We start from the raw sequence: 15208 nt of genomic DNA, 5'->3' as shown, positions 1-15208 counted from the left end.
TATAATCCAGTAATTCCACAACTGGGTAATTACTGAAAGAATACAAAAAAACACTAATCAAAAAGATTAATGCACTCTATGTTAATAGTAGCATTATTTACAATAGCCAAGTTATGGAAGCAGCCCAAGTGTCCATTAATAGATGGACAAACAAGATGTGGTATATATATATATATATATATATATATATATATATATATATATACACACACACACACACACACACACACACACACACATATATATGTAGTGGAATATTATTAAGCCACAAAAAGAATGAAATCCTGCCATTTGCAACAACATGGTTGGATCCAGAGAGTATAATGCTAAGTGAAATAAGTCAGTCAGAGAAAGACAAATACCATATGATTTCACTCATATGTGAAATTTAAGAAACAAAACAAACAATGAGGGAAGAGAGAGAGAGAGAGAGAGAGAGAGAGAAGGAGAGAGAAACCAAGAAAGAGACTTAACTGTAGTGAGCAAACTGATGGCTACCAGAGGGGGGGGTGGGGGGATGGGTGAAATAGGTGAAGGGGACTTAAAAGTACACTTATCATGATGAGCACTGAATAATTGTTGAATTGTTGAATCACTATATTATACACCTGAAATTTATATAACACTGTATGTTAACTATACTGGATTTAAAATTTTAAATAAATTAATTTTACTTGCATATATTATTGGCTTTGTGTAATAGAAGCATTAGCTGTAAATATAGGCAAACTTAAAATTTATCTCGTTTACTTCCAGTAATGCTTTAAAACGTATTTGGCTCCTATTATATTCTCTAGGAATTAGGAGAAGCCCTGTAAACTTCAATTTTCTTTGGGGGGAAAAAAAAAAGTAGTGTTCCTAAAGACAGGAAAGATTTATGGTGTCATCAGGAAGAGCCTAAATATTTTGAGGTTTATTTATCTCCTTCAATTATTTTCCCCACCTACAGTTGCAAATCTTTTCCACTTTCTTTCTTACTGTCAGGACGCTTAGGAAATTGCATGTTTTGAATACTCAAATCCACTTAATAGCTCAAAAAACCTGCTGCACTTTTTTGTCAGCATTTTAAAGTTGTGCAATGATCAGTCTTGACCAGTAGGTGGTGGTATCCTACAGGAGAACTTCATGCTTCTGAGTATAGACCAGAAAGAAACCTCACATAGTTTTAACCCATAAATTTGAGATTATTTATTCCCTGAGAATTGGGTAATAATCTCTATTTAAATTTAAAAAAAATCATGGGAAAATTTCCACTCACAGATTTTCTTTCTTAGGTCATTCATGTTTGCTAAGAGAATTTCTTAAAGGATAAACTATGGTATGGTTAAGCAATCAACTCCTTTTCTATTTACCATATTAAGATGGAAAGGTTCATTTTAATTTTTAGTCTTAAAAATGTTTTGCCTGTTATTTCTTAGCAGTAGTCTTTACTTAAATTCTTTCAAACAAACTCGCTTTGAGAATCCTACATATCAGTTTTGTGGTCAGCTTAATTCAGAAAGCTGCACACAGCAAATGTAGAGATGATTGTTTTAGGGGGAGATTATGGTATATATTTATGCCTTTCTTTCTTTTTTTATTGTAGGAGAATTCCAGACTCCTTCAAGAGCGTGGTGTGGCCTATATTAATGCTGATTCTTCTATAGAAGGTGAATCTCATTGGTCTTGTAGGAAAAGGTGTGATCATGGTAGTAGCAGCCATTTAGTTCATAAATTATGCACTAATAAGGAAGGCAAATCCATCCCATGTGTTGGGATGCCACCCTTGCCTCACAGCAGCTGTGAGACCTAGAGTGCTCATCTGGGAAAGCAGCGCTCTCTGATTTGCTTCACCTGGCAGATTACCTTGTCTGCACTAGGGATTCTAAATACCTGTTAAATGAATCAGTAAATCATAGAACGGAAAATTTCTGTGATTTTAGAATGGGGTAGCAAAAAAGTGTAATTTAAATATAATGCTAGTTTTATCATATCATGTGGATAGATTTGGGAAGAAATACTGATGTCCAGGTATATTTTTTCTTAAATATTTTTTTCTCCTATTCAAGAAATAGTTACTGAGACCTTCTGTATGCAATGAATTTTCCAGTATTTCAGAGGAATCAGAAGTTAGTAAGTCTTGCACTTGGAAGTTTGTGGCTCAGTACAAACGAGGAAATAAATTAGTCTAGGATTCTAATATATGCAGGTACTATAAGAAGGCTATAATGAGGCTGGTCTGAGAGTTCAGAGGGGAGAAGAGTAGCAAGTTCAGGAAAGGCTTGAGAAATGAGATAGACACTCAAGACTGGCCTTTAAGAATGGATCTGCTTTGGATAAGTAGAGAGTCAATCGAAAGGACATTCTCAGGTCTATTTCCAAGATCGAGCAGTCTGTTGTCACTACCCTCCATACCCATTCATCTATCTGTTCTTGACTACATGCAACTTCCCAGACATTGCAACTGCTGTTCTTTGTACTAGGATGGCTGTTCCACACTCACTCTATCTGTTTCATTCTTACCCTTACAGTCTTCCTGAAATGGTACTTTTTCAGGGAAGCCATGTCTGTAGCTCTCCTCATGACCATTACTAAACAATTATTTGCTTTACAGACTACTTCTGTTACTAGGCTATATTCTTCAGCAAGTAACAGACAGGATCTTTCTTGATAACTCCTGGTTTCCTAATGTCTTGTTAAAGACACATGAGTTGCATTCGTGCAGCAAAGAATGAGTCAATGAAGGGTAGACTTTGAGAATCTTTTTGGCAGTATATTAATAAACTTATCACATCCACAATAATTGAGACAATGCCTTTTGACAGAGGCATGTTGGCATTCACATTTCTTCTTTGTCCAGGTGTCTAAATTGCATCGTCCCCAAGGTGGCTCACACAGTGCAGTTCAGTAATCCTTTCCCCCTCCTTTTATGGCCATGGTGAAGGGTATGGCCTTATTCGTGGCACAGCCACTTCCTACTTGTATGACCTCAGCTTGTTACTTATCTTCTGTGTCTCAGTTTTCTCAGCTCTAAATAGAGTTGCCAAGAACATATACCTCAAAGGCTCTTAGAAGGGCAAAAGAGGTTAATATTTACAAAACTCCCACACCTGTGCCTTGCACAGGGTAAAAGTTCAAAAATATTAGCTTGGAACTATTACCCATACTTAAAAACAAACACATGGTAGGATGAAACCCCTTCACTACACAGAATAAATACATAAACATATATTTCTCAAAAGCAGAATATTGTTCTCTTTCTTGCTAGCTTTGTTTGCAAGATTTGATTTTTAATGTATATTTTTAAATCATTGGAATTTGTTGATTATGTCACTCCTTGCCTTAAAATGCTGCATGGTCTCCCCATCATTTTCAAGACCCAGAGCAAATGACACACATGTTACCCTAAGATTAGGACACCACTTACCTTACTTTGGTTTATATTTAAAATCTTATTAAGTATGACTTTTTAAAATAACACAATAAGTGATACACTGGCTTTCTCATGTTAAAATGCAAAATTTACAGACAAAGCAAAAATCTTTACAAATGTCAAACTCAGCCCTCTCTCTGAAGGTACTACTGTTCTCAGTTTGGGGTGTTTCCATCACACTGACATTCATATATAGAACTCAGCTCACACAACCTATCAACAGTGTCGGAGGTACTCTCTTAAGGGCTTTATGTGTAAAAATTTATTTAATACTCACAATCATCCACTGAGGTGAGTACTTTATTGTCTCCCTTGTGTAGAAGAGGAAACTGTGAATTCAGAGGGATTAAGTAATTTTCCCAAGATCACACAGCTAGTAAAGGATTGAGCTGAAACTCAAATCAAGCTGGTCAACTTTATCCTTCTTATCCCTATATTCTGTTCCCCCTCACTACCTTATACAGGTTTTCATTCCATATTACATCTTACAGGCTAAATGGTCCTGCATCTCGCCTTTTTCATGCAACAGCATATTATGGAAAACTTTCCATGTCAGTGTATATAGATCTATTCCACTTGAAAATTAAACTTCTTCAGTGTATTCAACAGAACAATTTATGTCTCAGTTCTCCAGCTGATGGTCAGATTGTTTCCATTTGTTGCAGTCAATATCTTTTTTATTTGCCTGCCTTACATTTTTCTACACAAGTCGAGAGTGGAGAACTACAGTATCATTGCTTGCTCATGGTATATGTGCAATACATTGCGATAAATGCTGCCAAACTATCTCTCTGACCCTCTGGTTTACACTCTTATTGGTTATTTATCTGTTTTAAAAATTGTGGTAGCTAAAATTTGTGCATATTTCTTCTTCCAGTTGAATTTTATTTTATTTTAATTTTTTTATTTATTTTTTGGGGGGGAGAGCATAAGGGAGAGCAGAGAGAGGGAGACACAGAATCTGAAGCAGCTCCAGGCTCTGAGCTGTCAGCACAGAGCCTGATGAGGGGCTCCAACCCGTGAACAGTGAGATCATGACCTGAGCGGAATTCGGATGCTTAACCGACTGAGCCATGCAGGTGCCCCATCAGTTGAATTTTAGAACCAGCCTTTCAAGTTTCAGGAACAATTCTGCTGGGGTGTCTACTTATTTTTAAAGCCTCAACTTTTGCCGTTCCTAGACATGGATCTTAAGCTTTGAGATAAGAGTTTCTGGCCATTCTCTGAGCACATCATGTACTTTTATATTTCTGGGCATTTGTACAGGCTATTCCTTGATGAAGTTGTCTTAACTTCCCCTTCCCCAGGCCCCCAGCCTGTTCTAGTCTCTCCTCGCTGTGCTCCCACAGCTACTTGAGGGCACCTCTCCTGGCTGGTTTGCAAGATTCTCAAGCTCGTCAGACATAGAATTCCTGAGGAATGGGAACCCCATCTCTGCTCTGTATTCACAACTAGATGGAGAGCACCTGCCTTACAAATGCATTTTTACAACAGATATTTATTGGGTAAATGCTAAATGCCAAGACTGTACTAAGCCCTGGGGATATGGCAACAAATAAAAAGACTACCTGTTCCCATGGAACTTACAGTCTGGTGTGAGGATGGCAAATAAAAAGGCAAATATTTAACACATGTGGGAGGTAACTAATAAGGAGAAAAATAATCCAAGGTCAAGAGAGAAAGAGTAGCTAGGATGAAGGGAAGAGAGGGTGCTCCTTTAGGTAGGGTGTTCAGGGGACAACTCTCCGAAAACATGACATTAGAGGTCTAAGTGAAGTGGGGGAGTTTTAAGTCATGCAGATGTAATGCAGAATGCTGTTCCAGGCTGAAGGAACAGTATGTGCAAAGACCCTGAGAAGGTCCCTGCTTGGGTAGAGTGGGATGTGAAGATTTGAAGAGGTGACAGGGGTTGTTTCTTGTATGGAACTGAGGACCAAGGTAAGCATGATGAGTTTTATTGAGTCATGAGTTGGAGGGTTTTGATTGGACTTAGGTTCTAAAAGGATCTTTCTGGCTAAAGAGTTAACACTGGTCTTTGAATGAAAGAATGAAGTAAATGAAATAAAAAAAAACCATTCTTTCTTTATCTTTAAGGAAACTATACTCTACGAGTTGATTGCTCCCCACTGATGTACAGCTTGGTATACAGCCTAACAAAGGAGGTAAAAATAATTACATATCATTTTAGAAAATTTGAGTTCTACAAATGATGTTTCATTGAGATACCATTATTATGTTAAGCAGCTGCCTTGTTTTATAGCTTGTCTTTTTCTCATAGAGCAAATACCCACTCCAGAGAACATTGCATCGAATAAACTATTTACACGTGTTATCCCATTTCCCCCAACTGCCCTAAAGCAGCCTTTGGATAGCATTGCGTCTACCATCCCCATGTGAAATGGAGAACACTGAGATCAAAAAGCATTAGCCACCAAAGTCACACAACTTGTGCAGTAGCTGAACCAGGACTTTGTCCTGTGGTTTAAGTCCTTAATTTTAAAACTGCTTTATACTCCTTCATATCATGATACCAGTTATCCCAGGATGCAGGAAGAGTTAAAGTTTCTAAGTGGTTGAGAAAGAGTATGTGTAAAAACACCAAGTACTGACTCCAAGGTCAAATCAATTTGGGGCAGAGGCTAAGTGAGACCATGTACCCCCCTTTCTGACTTCCTGACTTGAGCTGCATTCCACTGAGCCCCACTGACCTGGGCTGACAGCTAAAGTTCTCTTAGTTCTGACAGAGGCACAAGATACAGAACCTGCTGGAGAGACAGTGCCTGAATTCCTGTAGGACTGACAGGCAACTCTTCACTTTAGTTGTCCTGCTCCTAAACCCACTGGGACTAAAGTTAGTCATAATGAAGAAGTTGTTGCATGGCAGATTTTTGTTTTTATTGTTAATTATCTGATTTGAACTGGAAAGGAAAAAAAAAAAGAGTTGCCTATTTAATGGAATTACCAACTGAAGTATAAATACCAAGAAAAACACAATTATTGCCCTTCAGATAGGGATTTTAGTATCACTAACCTTTGGTTTCAAAAGCATGGAATTTCATCTTATAACTTAACTTCCCCTATAGGAATAGAAGCAAATTAATTTGAAAAAAAATGTATTCATGTCATTACTCAAGATCTGCATCATTTGCCTGTAGTTTTTATCAGTTTCCATGAAATGTATAAAAACTATAATACCTGAAAACAGGGTATTTCAGAGAAATTTCACCATTCATGTAATTTAAGGTAAATGCTGAGGAAGCTTGGCAGTTATATTTGTTTTCTGGGTGGTTTGGTGGCACCCAGGGACAATTGCAAACGCAGCACTCTAAGTCAGATTCGATGCTTGACAGTTTTGGCAGTCTGTGTTATTCTGTTTTGTTTATTGGGGGAGAGGGATTCATAGCATTTTAAATTTTAGTGATGAACTGAAAATATAGTTATGTATTTCTACACTATTCTAAATATGCATTTCTTTTTAAAAAAAAATTTAATGTTTATTTTTGAGAGAGAGAGAGACAAAAAAAGAGAGAGAGAGAGAGAGTGTGTGAGTGGGGGAGGGGCAGAGAGAGAGGGAGACACAGAATCCTAAGCAGGCTCCAGGCTCTGAGCTTCAGCACAGAGCCCGACAAGGGGCTTGAACCCACCAAATGTGAGATCATGACTTGAGCCGAAGTCAGAAGCTCAACCTCTAAATTTGCATTTCCTAGAATAAACAGAGTGGTACTGTCCCTTATATCAAGGTTTTGTGTAAATTTATAAGCTCGAGTGAAATTATTTTGTGGCTTTATTTATTCATATTTTGCAAGTTAAGATGTTGACATAATTTCTGATTCTCTCCCCATCCTTATGCAGATTTATTTGTATTCCCATAGACCTTTGCACATACCTAGCACATTGAATTTCACATTTTTACTTCTAGTTCCCACTAGTAGAAAGTATCTAATGTGTCTTTTTGAGCTTTGTTTTCATGGCATTCACAAAAAGTCTTAAACAATATAGGTACTCTATTAATTTTTGAAAATTGAATTTGTTGAAAAACAGAACATAGGACTTTTATTAAATATAAAATAAAAACAATTGTGTACCATATAATGTATAATAAATAACCTGTGAATAACTATAGAACATTAATTGAAGTTGAGTTTGCAAAATGTTTTTGGGATAACATCTAATGTTTTAGATGTCAAGTATAGGTTTAGAATTCAATAATTGGTCATATTTTTCTCCCTCAGTTTTCTCATCAGTAAAACCAGAAAATGTAGTTAAAGCCCAGTAATTGAAATTACAATAAATACTCAATATTAATGCATTTGTTTTTATTATGTATTATTTAATGACCTTTAGCGACCTTACTGGCAAGAAGTGATATTAAAAGAAATACCTTCTCTTAACCACCTTGCTTCCTTTCATTTTCTTTTTTATAAGAGAAGTCTGTTTTTGAGAGCAGCCTTCATGCATTCAGAAAAAAATAGACCAAAAAAATCTTATAATAGGACTGTTCATTTGAATATGATGGCTTGGTAATAATTAGGCCTTCTTTTCCATACACTTCATGGTTTTTTTTTTTCTTATAGTAGCTCCACCTGTATATAATAGCATGAGCATTTTACCATATTGTCAGAAATTCGTTATTGTAATTCTTAATGACTGCTAATAATATGAATTGCATCACTTGTTTTGCTGAATATAGTTTAGCTATTCATTCCCTGGCTGATGGACATTTTGATTTTAAAATATCTGATTTGTAAGTATTCTCTTTTTTTCCCATTTAACCTGTGTAGCTCCAAAGCCCTGATGAAGGCTTTGAAGGCAAATCTCTTTATGAGAGCTGGAATGAAAAAAGTCCTTCTCCTGAGTTCAGTGGCATGCCCAGGTAACCATGCAAACAAGAGTCTCTGTTGCATACAGTAGGGGGTTGTGTTGAAAATGAAAGTGTATTTTCTCTCAATGATAAAGGAAAGGCAATGCTTTGGTTCACAAATAAAATATTATTGTGTTTTGAAGTTAAATCTGTAGGCCATCAAGAAATGGTTCTTTTTTGAGTAAGCACTATATACACCTGTTACGTAAGTCAAAAGTATGGTAGAAAGTAATTCCCCTCACAGTTCTGTCCCCCAGTTACTAGATACATTTTCTCTTTTCTGAATATCATACAGTTAACAAATATTTTGGTTACTCTAAGAAAAATATAGGCATCATTTCAGTATTGGTTGTGTCTTCACAGCAAATTACAGGAATAAATCTCTCAGAGATAAAGATTGATTAGAGATGAGATTATAGCTTTAAAGAGTATGAATACTTAAAAAAAATTTAAGGGTAGTATTTACATCTGAGTTATCTAAAAAATTTATGTTTCTTTTAACTTCATCATGCACAACAAATACAGGTAGTAAAATAAGTTAATGAGGGGAAATATTTTCCAGCATAATGAACTTGTTATTTTGTTTCATTATTTTTTTAATGAATCTTTTAAAAAAAGTAACTTACATAGGTGTGATATTGTGATTTATAATAAGAAGTATATATTCAATCTTTGGCCCCTTTCCTGGCAGAGAGAGAACTTAAATCTTTAGAATTTTCTAAGTGATGAAAGAGATAAGGGTGCCTCTTGTTTTGTTAACAGGGTGACCTTTGGATCCCCACCTAAGGATGAGGGCTGATGGCCAGGAGAACCAACCACATAATTAGAGGGTTGGAACTTTCAGTCCCACCCTAGGAGCAAAGGTTGAATCAGTCTGCAATGGGCAATGATTTAATCGATCATGACTTTCTAATGAAGCTTCCATAAGATAGGGTTCAGAGAGCTTCCACATTGAGTGGCACACCTAGGAAGGGCATGGAGCGCTCTGTGCCCTTTCCCCACATCTTGCCCCTTGCGTCTCCTCCACCTGGCTGTTCCTGAGTTGTATCCTTTTATAACAAACCAGTGATCTGATCGAGTAAATAAAATGTTTCTCCCAGTTCTGGGAACAGCTCTAGCAAATTAATCGAACCCAAGGAGGGGAACTGGGGAATCTTTAATCTGTAGCCCATTGTTGAGAAATCCACCTGGGTTTGTTTTTGGCTTCTGAAATTAGAGGAGGGGCAGTCTTTTGGGATGGAGCCATTCACTTATGGAGTATGGTGTTATCTTCAGTGTCAGAATTGAGTTGAATTTTAGGACACCCAGTTGGCATCCCAGAGAATTGCTTGTTGCTGGTATGGGGAAACACCACACACACCCCTCCACATGTTGGAATTGGGTTCAGGAACCCAAAAGAACAATGGTCACTACTACCCAAAACAGTCTTAAGGAAGTAGATACTCCATGATCAAAACTGATATTCCTCTCAATTATTTTTTGTTGTTACTTGCCTAACATGATTTTTATAAATAAAAATTATATTTATAGTAGAAAGAATGGAGTTTAATTAATCTTTAATCTGTACTCCCTGAAGAAATTACTCAAATAATTTCATGTTTTAATCCCTATAAGGATTAGCAAGTTGGGATCTGGTAATGATTTTGAGGTGTTCTTCCAAAGACTTGGAATTGCTTCAGGCAGAGCACGGTACACTAAAAACTGGGTAAGTCTATCAATAAGATTTTCAAGGTTATTTATGAATATATTTTAGCTAAATAAATAATTCTGAATTTTAAAAAGTGAGTTCAGCAGTAGAGAAGTAGAGGAATTTGAAGCAGATGTGGTTGAGATGGTGCTACTACTAATGGAGTAGTTCCTGCACCTGGTATTTTGAGCCTTTGAACTTGAACTTTGATGAACTCCCTTAAATATGTTTTCTGTTTCATTAGATGCAGTTACCTACACTAGAAATGTCAAAATTGTCTTTGATTCCTCTCTACCTGTTATCGTTCAAAATTAGTTATTATCGAGACCTGCAAATATTTGGATTTTTATGTCATTAGCTCCCCAGTCATTAAACATGAAAGTTTATTTATCACAATAGATTATCATGATAAATAGCACAATAAACCATGAACACCTATTCAAGTCCTAATTTTTTTGGCTACTGTTGTTGCTAATGATGACAATGACACTTATAGTTTTTATTTTTATCAAGGCAACCTAGGAACATAGTTCATAGAATGTCATACAGTCTGTAAGAGCGTGTAATGAAAAACAGTGGTCCTTATCCCATATCCATGCTTGTCCCACTTCTGATTCGGCTCAACAGATTCAGATTTTTTCAACTTTTTAATTGTTTTATTCTGCTGTCTGCATGCTGACAATATGCTCATGCTGCTATTTATTTTTCGGTGTTATGTATTATCTGTTTACATCTCATTAGGGAAGACGGCATTTAGCTCTTTATCACTTTTTCTCCCAACTCCCAAGTACTTTCCCTCATTGCATTTTCTCAGTATATACTTGTACCACACTTGTTGACTAGAATATCTTTTTTCTTCTCCATGTATCCATAACTGGTTCACCACAAACTTTTAGTCTATTTAAAAACATCAGGCGATCTGGCAGATTTCATTTTCCTTGGAATCTTCTCCTTTTACTCTGAATTCTCTGCTTGTTCTCTTTGCCTGTGGCACATCCTTGCCTGTGAAATTTTCCTTCACTGAGAAATCTGAGAGCACCTTCATTTCTCTCCTGTTTCACATCTTCTGTTTCCTCGATTTTGTATCTTCCTTTTTCTTGTTTATTCTTTACTGTTTTTGGAGCACATCCTACAAGAACTTCTCAAAAAGGGTGTATGAAATCTAAAGCCCTTGCATGTCTGAAATGCATTTCAACTACACACTATTCTTTCTCAGTTTGCCTGGGCACAAAGCTTTTGGTTGAAAATGCTACATCCTCAGAATTTTGAACTCATCACTCAATGACTTTCAGCCTTCAGGATTGCTGTTGAGAAATCTGTTGCTATTTGATCCCTGATCGCTTTGCTTTTTTTTTTTATTTTATTGAAATATAATTGGCATTCAATATCCTATTAGCTTCAGGTGTGCATCATAGTGATTCACTATTCTTATACATTACAAAATGACCCCCACAATATCTAGTTAACATCTATCAATATACAAAGTTATTATGATATTACTGACTGTATTTTCTGTGCTGTACATTACATCTCCATGACTTAATTATTTTATAACTGGAAGTTTGTACCTCTTAATCCCCTTTACCTATTTTGCCTGCCCTCTAACCCTTCCTGTTTCTGATAACCAAGAGTTTGTTTTTTGTATCTGTGAGTCCGTTTCTGTTTTATTTACTCAGTTGTTTGTTTTTTTCAGATTATACATATAAGGGAAGTCATGTGGTATTTGCCTTTCTCTGTCTGACTTATTTCACTTAGCATAATACCCTCTAGGCCTATCCATGTTGCAAATGGCAAGATTTCATTCTTTATGGCTGAGTAATATTCCTGTGTGTATGTGTGTGTGTGTGTGTGTGTGTGTGTGTGTTCATCTATTGATGGACACTTAGGCTGCTTCCATGTCTTGACTATTGTAAGTAATAGGCAGTGAACATAGGGATACATGTATCTCTTTGAAATGGTGTTTTTCTTTTTTTTTTTTTTAACGTTTATTTTTGAGACAGAGAGAGACAGAGCATGAATGGGGGAGGGTCAGAGAGAGGGAGACACAGAATCTGAAACAGGCTCCAGGCTCTGAGCTGTCAGCACAGAGCCCGACGCGGGGCTCGAACTCACGGACTGCGAGATCATGACCTGAGCCGAAGTCAACTGCTTAACCGACTGAGCCACCCAGGCGCCCCTGTTTTTCTTTTCTTAAGATAAATACCCAGCAGTGGAATTGCTGGATTGTATGGTAGTTCTATTTTTACATTTTTGAGGAACCTCCATACTGTTTTCCACAGTGGCTGCACCAGTTTGCTTTCTGTGCAATATTGCACAAGGGTTTCCTTTTCTCCACATCCTCACCAATATTTTCTATATTTTGCCTTTTTGATCATAGCCAGCCTGACGGGCATGAGGTGATAGCTCATTGTGATTTTAGTTCGCATTTCTCTGATGATTAGTGATGTTGAGCATTTTTTTTATGTGTCGGTTGGCCATCTGTATGTACATTTTGTAAAAAAATGTTTATTCAATGTTTATTCCTCTGTCCCTTTTTTTTCTACCTTTGTCCAGTTTTTAATTTGGTTGTTTGTGTTTTTGATATTGACTTGTAAAAGTTCTTTATATATTTTGGATAGTAAACCATTAATGAATGTATGATTTGCAAATATATTCTCTTTCTCAGTAGGTTGTCTTTTCCTTTTGTTGACTGTTTCCTTCACTTTTTTATTTTGATGTAGTCCTATGTACACCTTTTAGCCTTTGCTGCCTTTGCCTGAGGATACCGGTCCAAGAAAATATTGCTAAGACTATGTCAAAGAGCTTACCATGTTTTCTTCTAAGGGTTTTAATGTTTCAGGTCTTCCATTCAAATCTTTAATGCATTTTGAATTTATTTTTGTGTGTGGGATAAGAAAGTGGTTCAATTTCATTCTTCTGCATGTAGCTATACAGTTTTCTCAGCACCATTTATTGAAGAGACTATATTTTCCCCACTGTATATTCTTGCCTCTTTTGTCATAGATTAAATGACCACATATGAATGGATTTATTTCTGGGCTGTCTATTTCATTCATTGACCTATGTGTCTATTTTCATGCTGGTTCTATGATATTTTGAAAAGAAGGTTTTATACCTTTCATGTTGTCCTGGTGCATGTGTGTGCCTTGGTTGGTTAATACATTTTTCCTTTCACTGGGCTGGGCACAGAGTGGGCCTTTGGTCTGGAAACCTATGTCTCACATTTGGAGGGAATACTTTTTCCTTTGATCACTTCTTCCCTCTTTCCTCTTTTTTGAACTATTATTAGTTGTTTAATACCTGGGGATTCTTTTCTAATGTATTTATATTTTATCTTTTGTTTCTATCTGTGTCTTTTTTTACCATCTGGAATATTTTTCTCAATTCTGTCATTCATTTTTAAGTGATATCTTTATTATTATTATTATTATTATTATTATTATTATTATTATTAAGTCTCCCTCCATTCCATACAGTACCTCCTTACTCTGAGTTGATTTTATTTTAATTTGTGTGATTGGTCTAGTATCTTTCATGTCAAGGCTGTTTTCAAATGCCTGGTCATCTTTGGCAACCTGTCTTTTAGGCAAGCTGATTGAAGTCCTGTATACAAGGGTGGCATTTGTCAAATGGGAAGCTTCTGAGAAGAGTGATCAAGAATGCCTATTCTGGTTGCGTCACGGGGAGGCAACAATTTGAGAATCTATATGTCTTTTCTCTTGGACTAGTTATTCTCCCCAGACAGGAAATCTTTAATCCTGCCTTTGGGGTAGGAAGTTAGGGAAGGTTAGATGGGGGTAGTGATGAGTATCGATGTTCATATTATCTACATTTTACTTGTGAGAAAACTACAGTAAAGAAAGGCTAAGAATCTTTGGGTTAATAAACACTCAAAAGTTATTTGGTAATAAATCCTAAAGCCTGGATTCCAACTCTGGTTAATTTTAGAGTCTTAGTATCTTCAACACACCACTGTATAAAGTGTTCTTTTATATCAATAAAAAATGAGCAACTAAAATGATAAGCAGCTAAATAAAACAGGCAAAAGGCATAAATCAGCAATTCAGAGTTGGAAAGGTCCTTGCCTCTTGGCTTTTGTATATTTTCTTGGTTTCTTAGATATGTCTGAGCATTTCTTCTCTCTCCTGAGCGAGACTTTGGATCCATTACTGAACTCACTGTGCCCATTCTTCACACTTCACACACTGCTTGTCAGAGAATGATCTGTTCGTGGCATTTCAATCATTAACAATTTGCAACATTCCCCTATATAATATGTAGATAAGACTCATTTCCTTGCCTCTACCAATTCTCTGCCTTCTTAAATTATTTGTACTGAAATGAAACATTATCTTGTCTTTATTTTTTTTTTTCAACGTTTATTTATTTTTGGGACAGAGAGAGACAGAGCATGAACAGGGGAGGGGCAGAGAGAGAGGGAGACACAGAATCGGAAACAGGCTCCAGGCTCTGAGCCATCAGCCCAGAGCCTGACGCGGGGCTCGAACTCACGGACCGCGAGATCGTGACCTGGCTGAAGTCGGACGCTTAACCGACTGCGCCACCCAGGCGCCCCATATCTTGTCTTTAAAGTTTCAAAACGTTTTCCCATCTCCTGTGTTCTTGAAGGCAAGACTGTTAGGCCTTTCCAAATAATTTTTATGCTATCATTTATGTTGTATACACATATTTTTTAATTACTAAAAACCTGGGGTGTGTTTTAATATTATAATACTAACCCATTAGTAAGTGGCTTATTGAGGCACTGAAATACTTTCCTTTATTTATTCGTTATTGGCCCAAACAGTTTTACTAATATTAATAGTAAATATGATACTTTGCATTTTATTATAAGCTATCTTACAAGAGAAATATTTTGTGTTTTTGGTTTTTTGTGTTTTTTTCCTTTTCTTTTCTTTTTTTTCTTTCTTTTTTTTTTTTTTTTTTTTTTTTTTTTTTTTTTTGTAGGCAACAAACAAATTCAGGAGCTATCCGCTGTATCACAGTGTCTATGAAACTTATGAACTGGTGGAGAAGTTCTATGATCCAACTTTTAAGTATCACCTCACTGTGGCCCAGGTTCGAGGAGGGATGGTGTTTGAACTGGCCGATTCCACAGTGCTCCCATTTGACTGTCGAGATTATGCTACAGTTTTAAGAAAGTATGCTGACAAAATCTACAATATTTCAATGAAACATCCTCAAGAAATGAAAATGTACAGTGTGTCATTTGGTAAGCTTCTTCCTC

The 15208-nt window shown here is 36.4% G+C and overlaps 1 protein-coding gene across 5 annotated transcripts in view; it reads left to right on the top strand.

Annotated features, from left to right (window-relative positions):
* FOLH1B (folate hydrolase 1B) overlaps positions 1-15208 on the top strand; it is a 67664-nt gene that overhangs the window by 42405 nt on the left and 10051 nt on the right. For all 5 annotated transcript variants that reach the window (XM_019811660.3, XM_011286537.4, XM_011286535.4 and 2 more), the window contains 5 exons: positions 1586-1649; positions 5507-5574; positions 8194-8285; positions 9888-9978; positions 14929-15193. In XM_019811660.3, coding sequence (XP_019667219.1) covers positions 1586-1649; positions 5507-5574; positions 8194-8285; positions 9888-9978; positions 14929-15193 — 580 coding nt within the window. The remainder of the gene's footprint in view (positions 1-1585; positions 1650-5506; positions 5575-8193; positions 8286-9887; positions 9979-14928; positions 15194-15208) is intronic.

This window comes from Felis catus, chromosome D1 (genome assembly GCF_018350175.1).
Source record: "Felis catus isolate Fca126 chromosome D1, F.catus_Fca126_mat1.0, whole genome shotgun sequence".
NCBI lineage: Eukaryota > Metazoa > Chordata > Mammalia > Carnivora > Felidae > Felis > Felis catus.
Note: the sequence above shows the minus strand (reverse complement) of the source record. Positions and strands in the feature narration are given on the sequence as shown.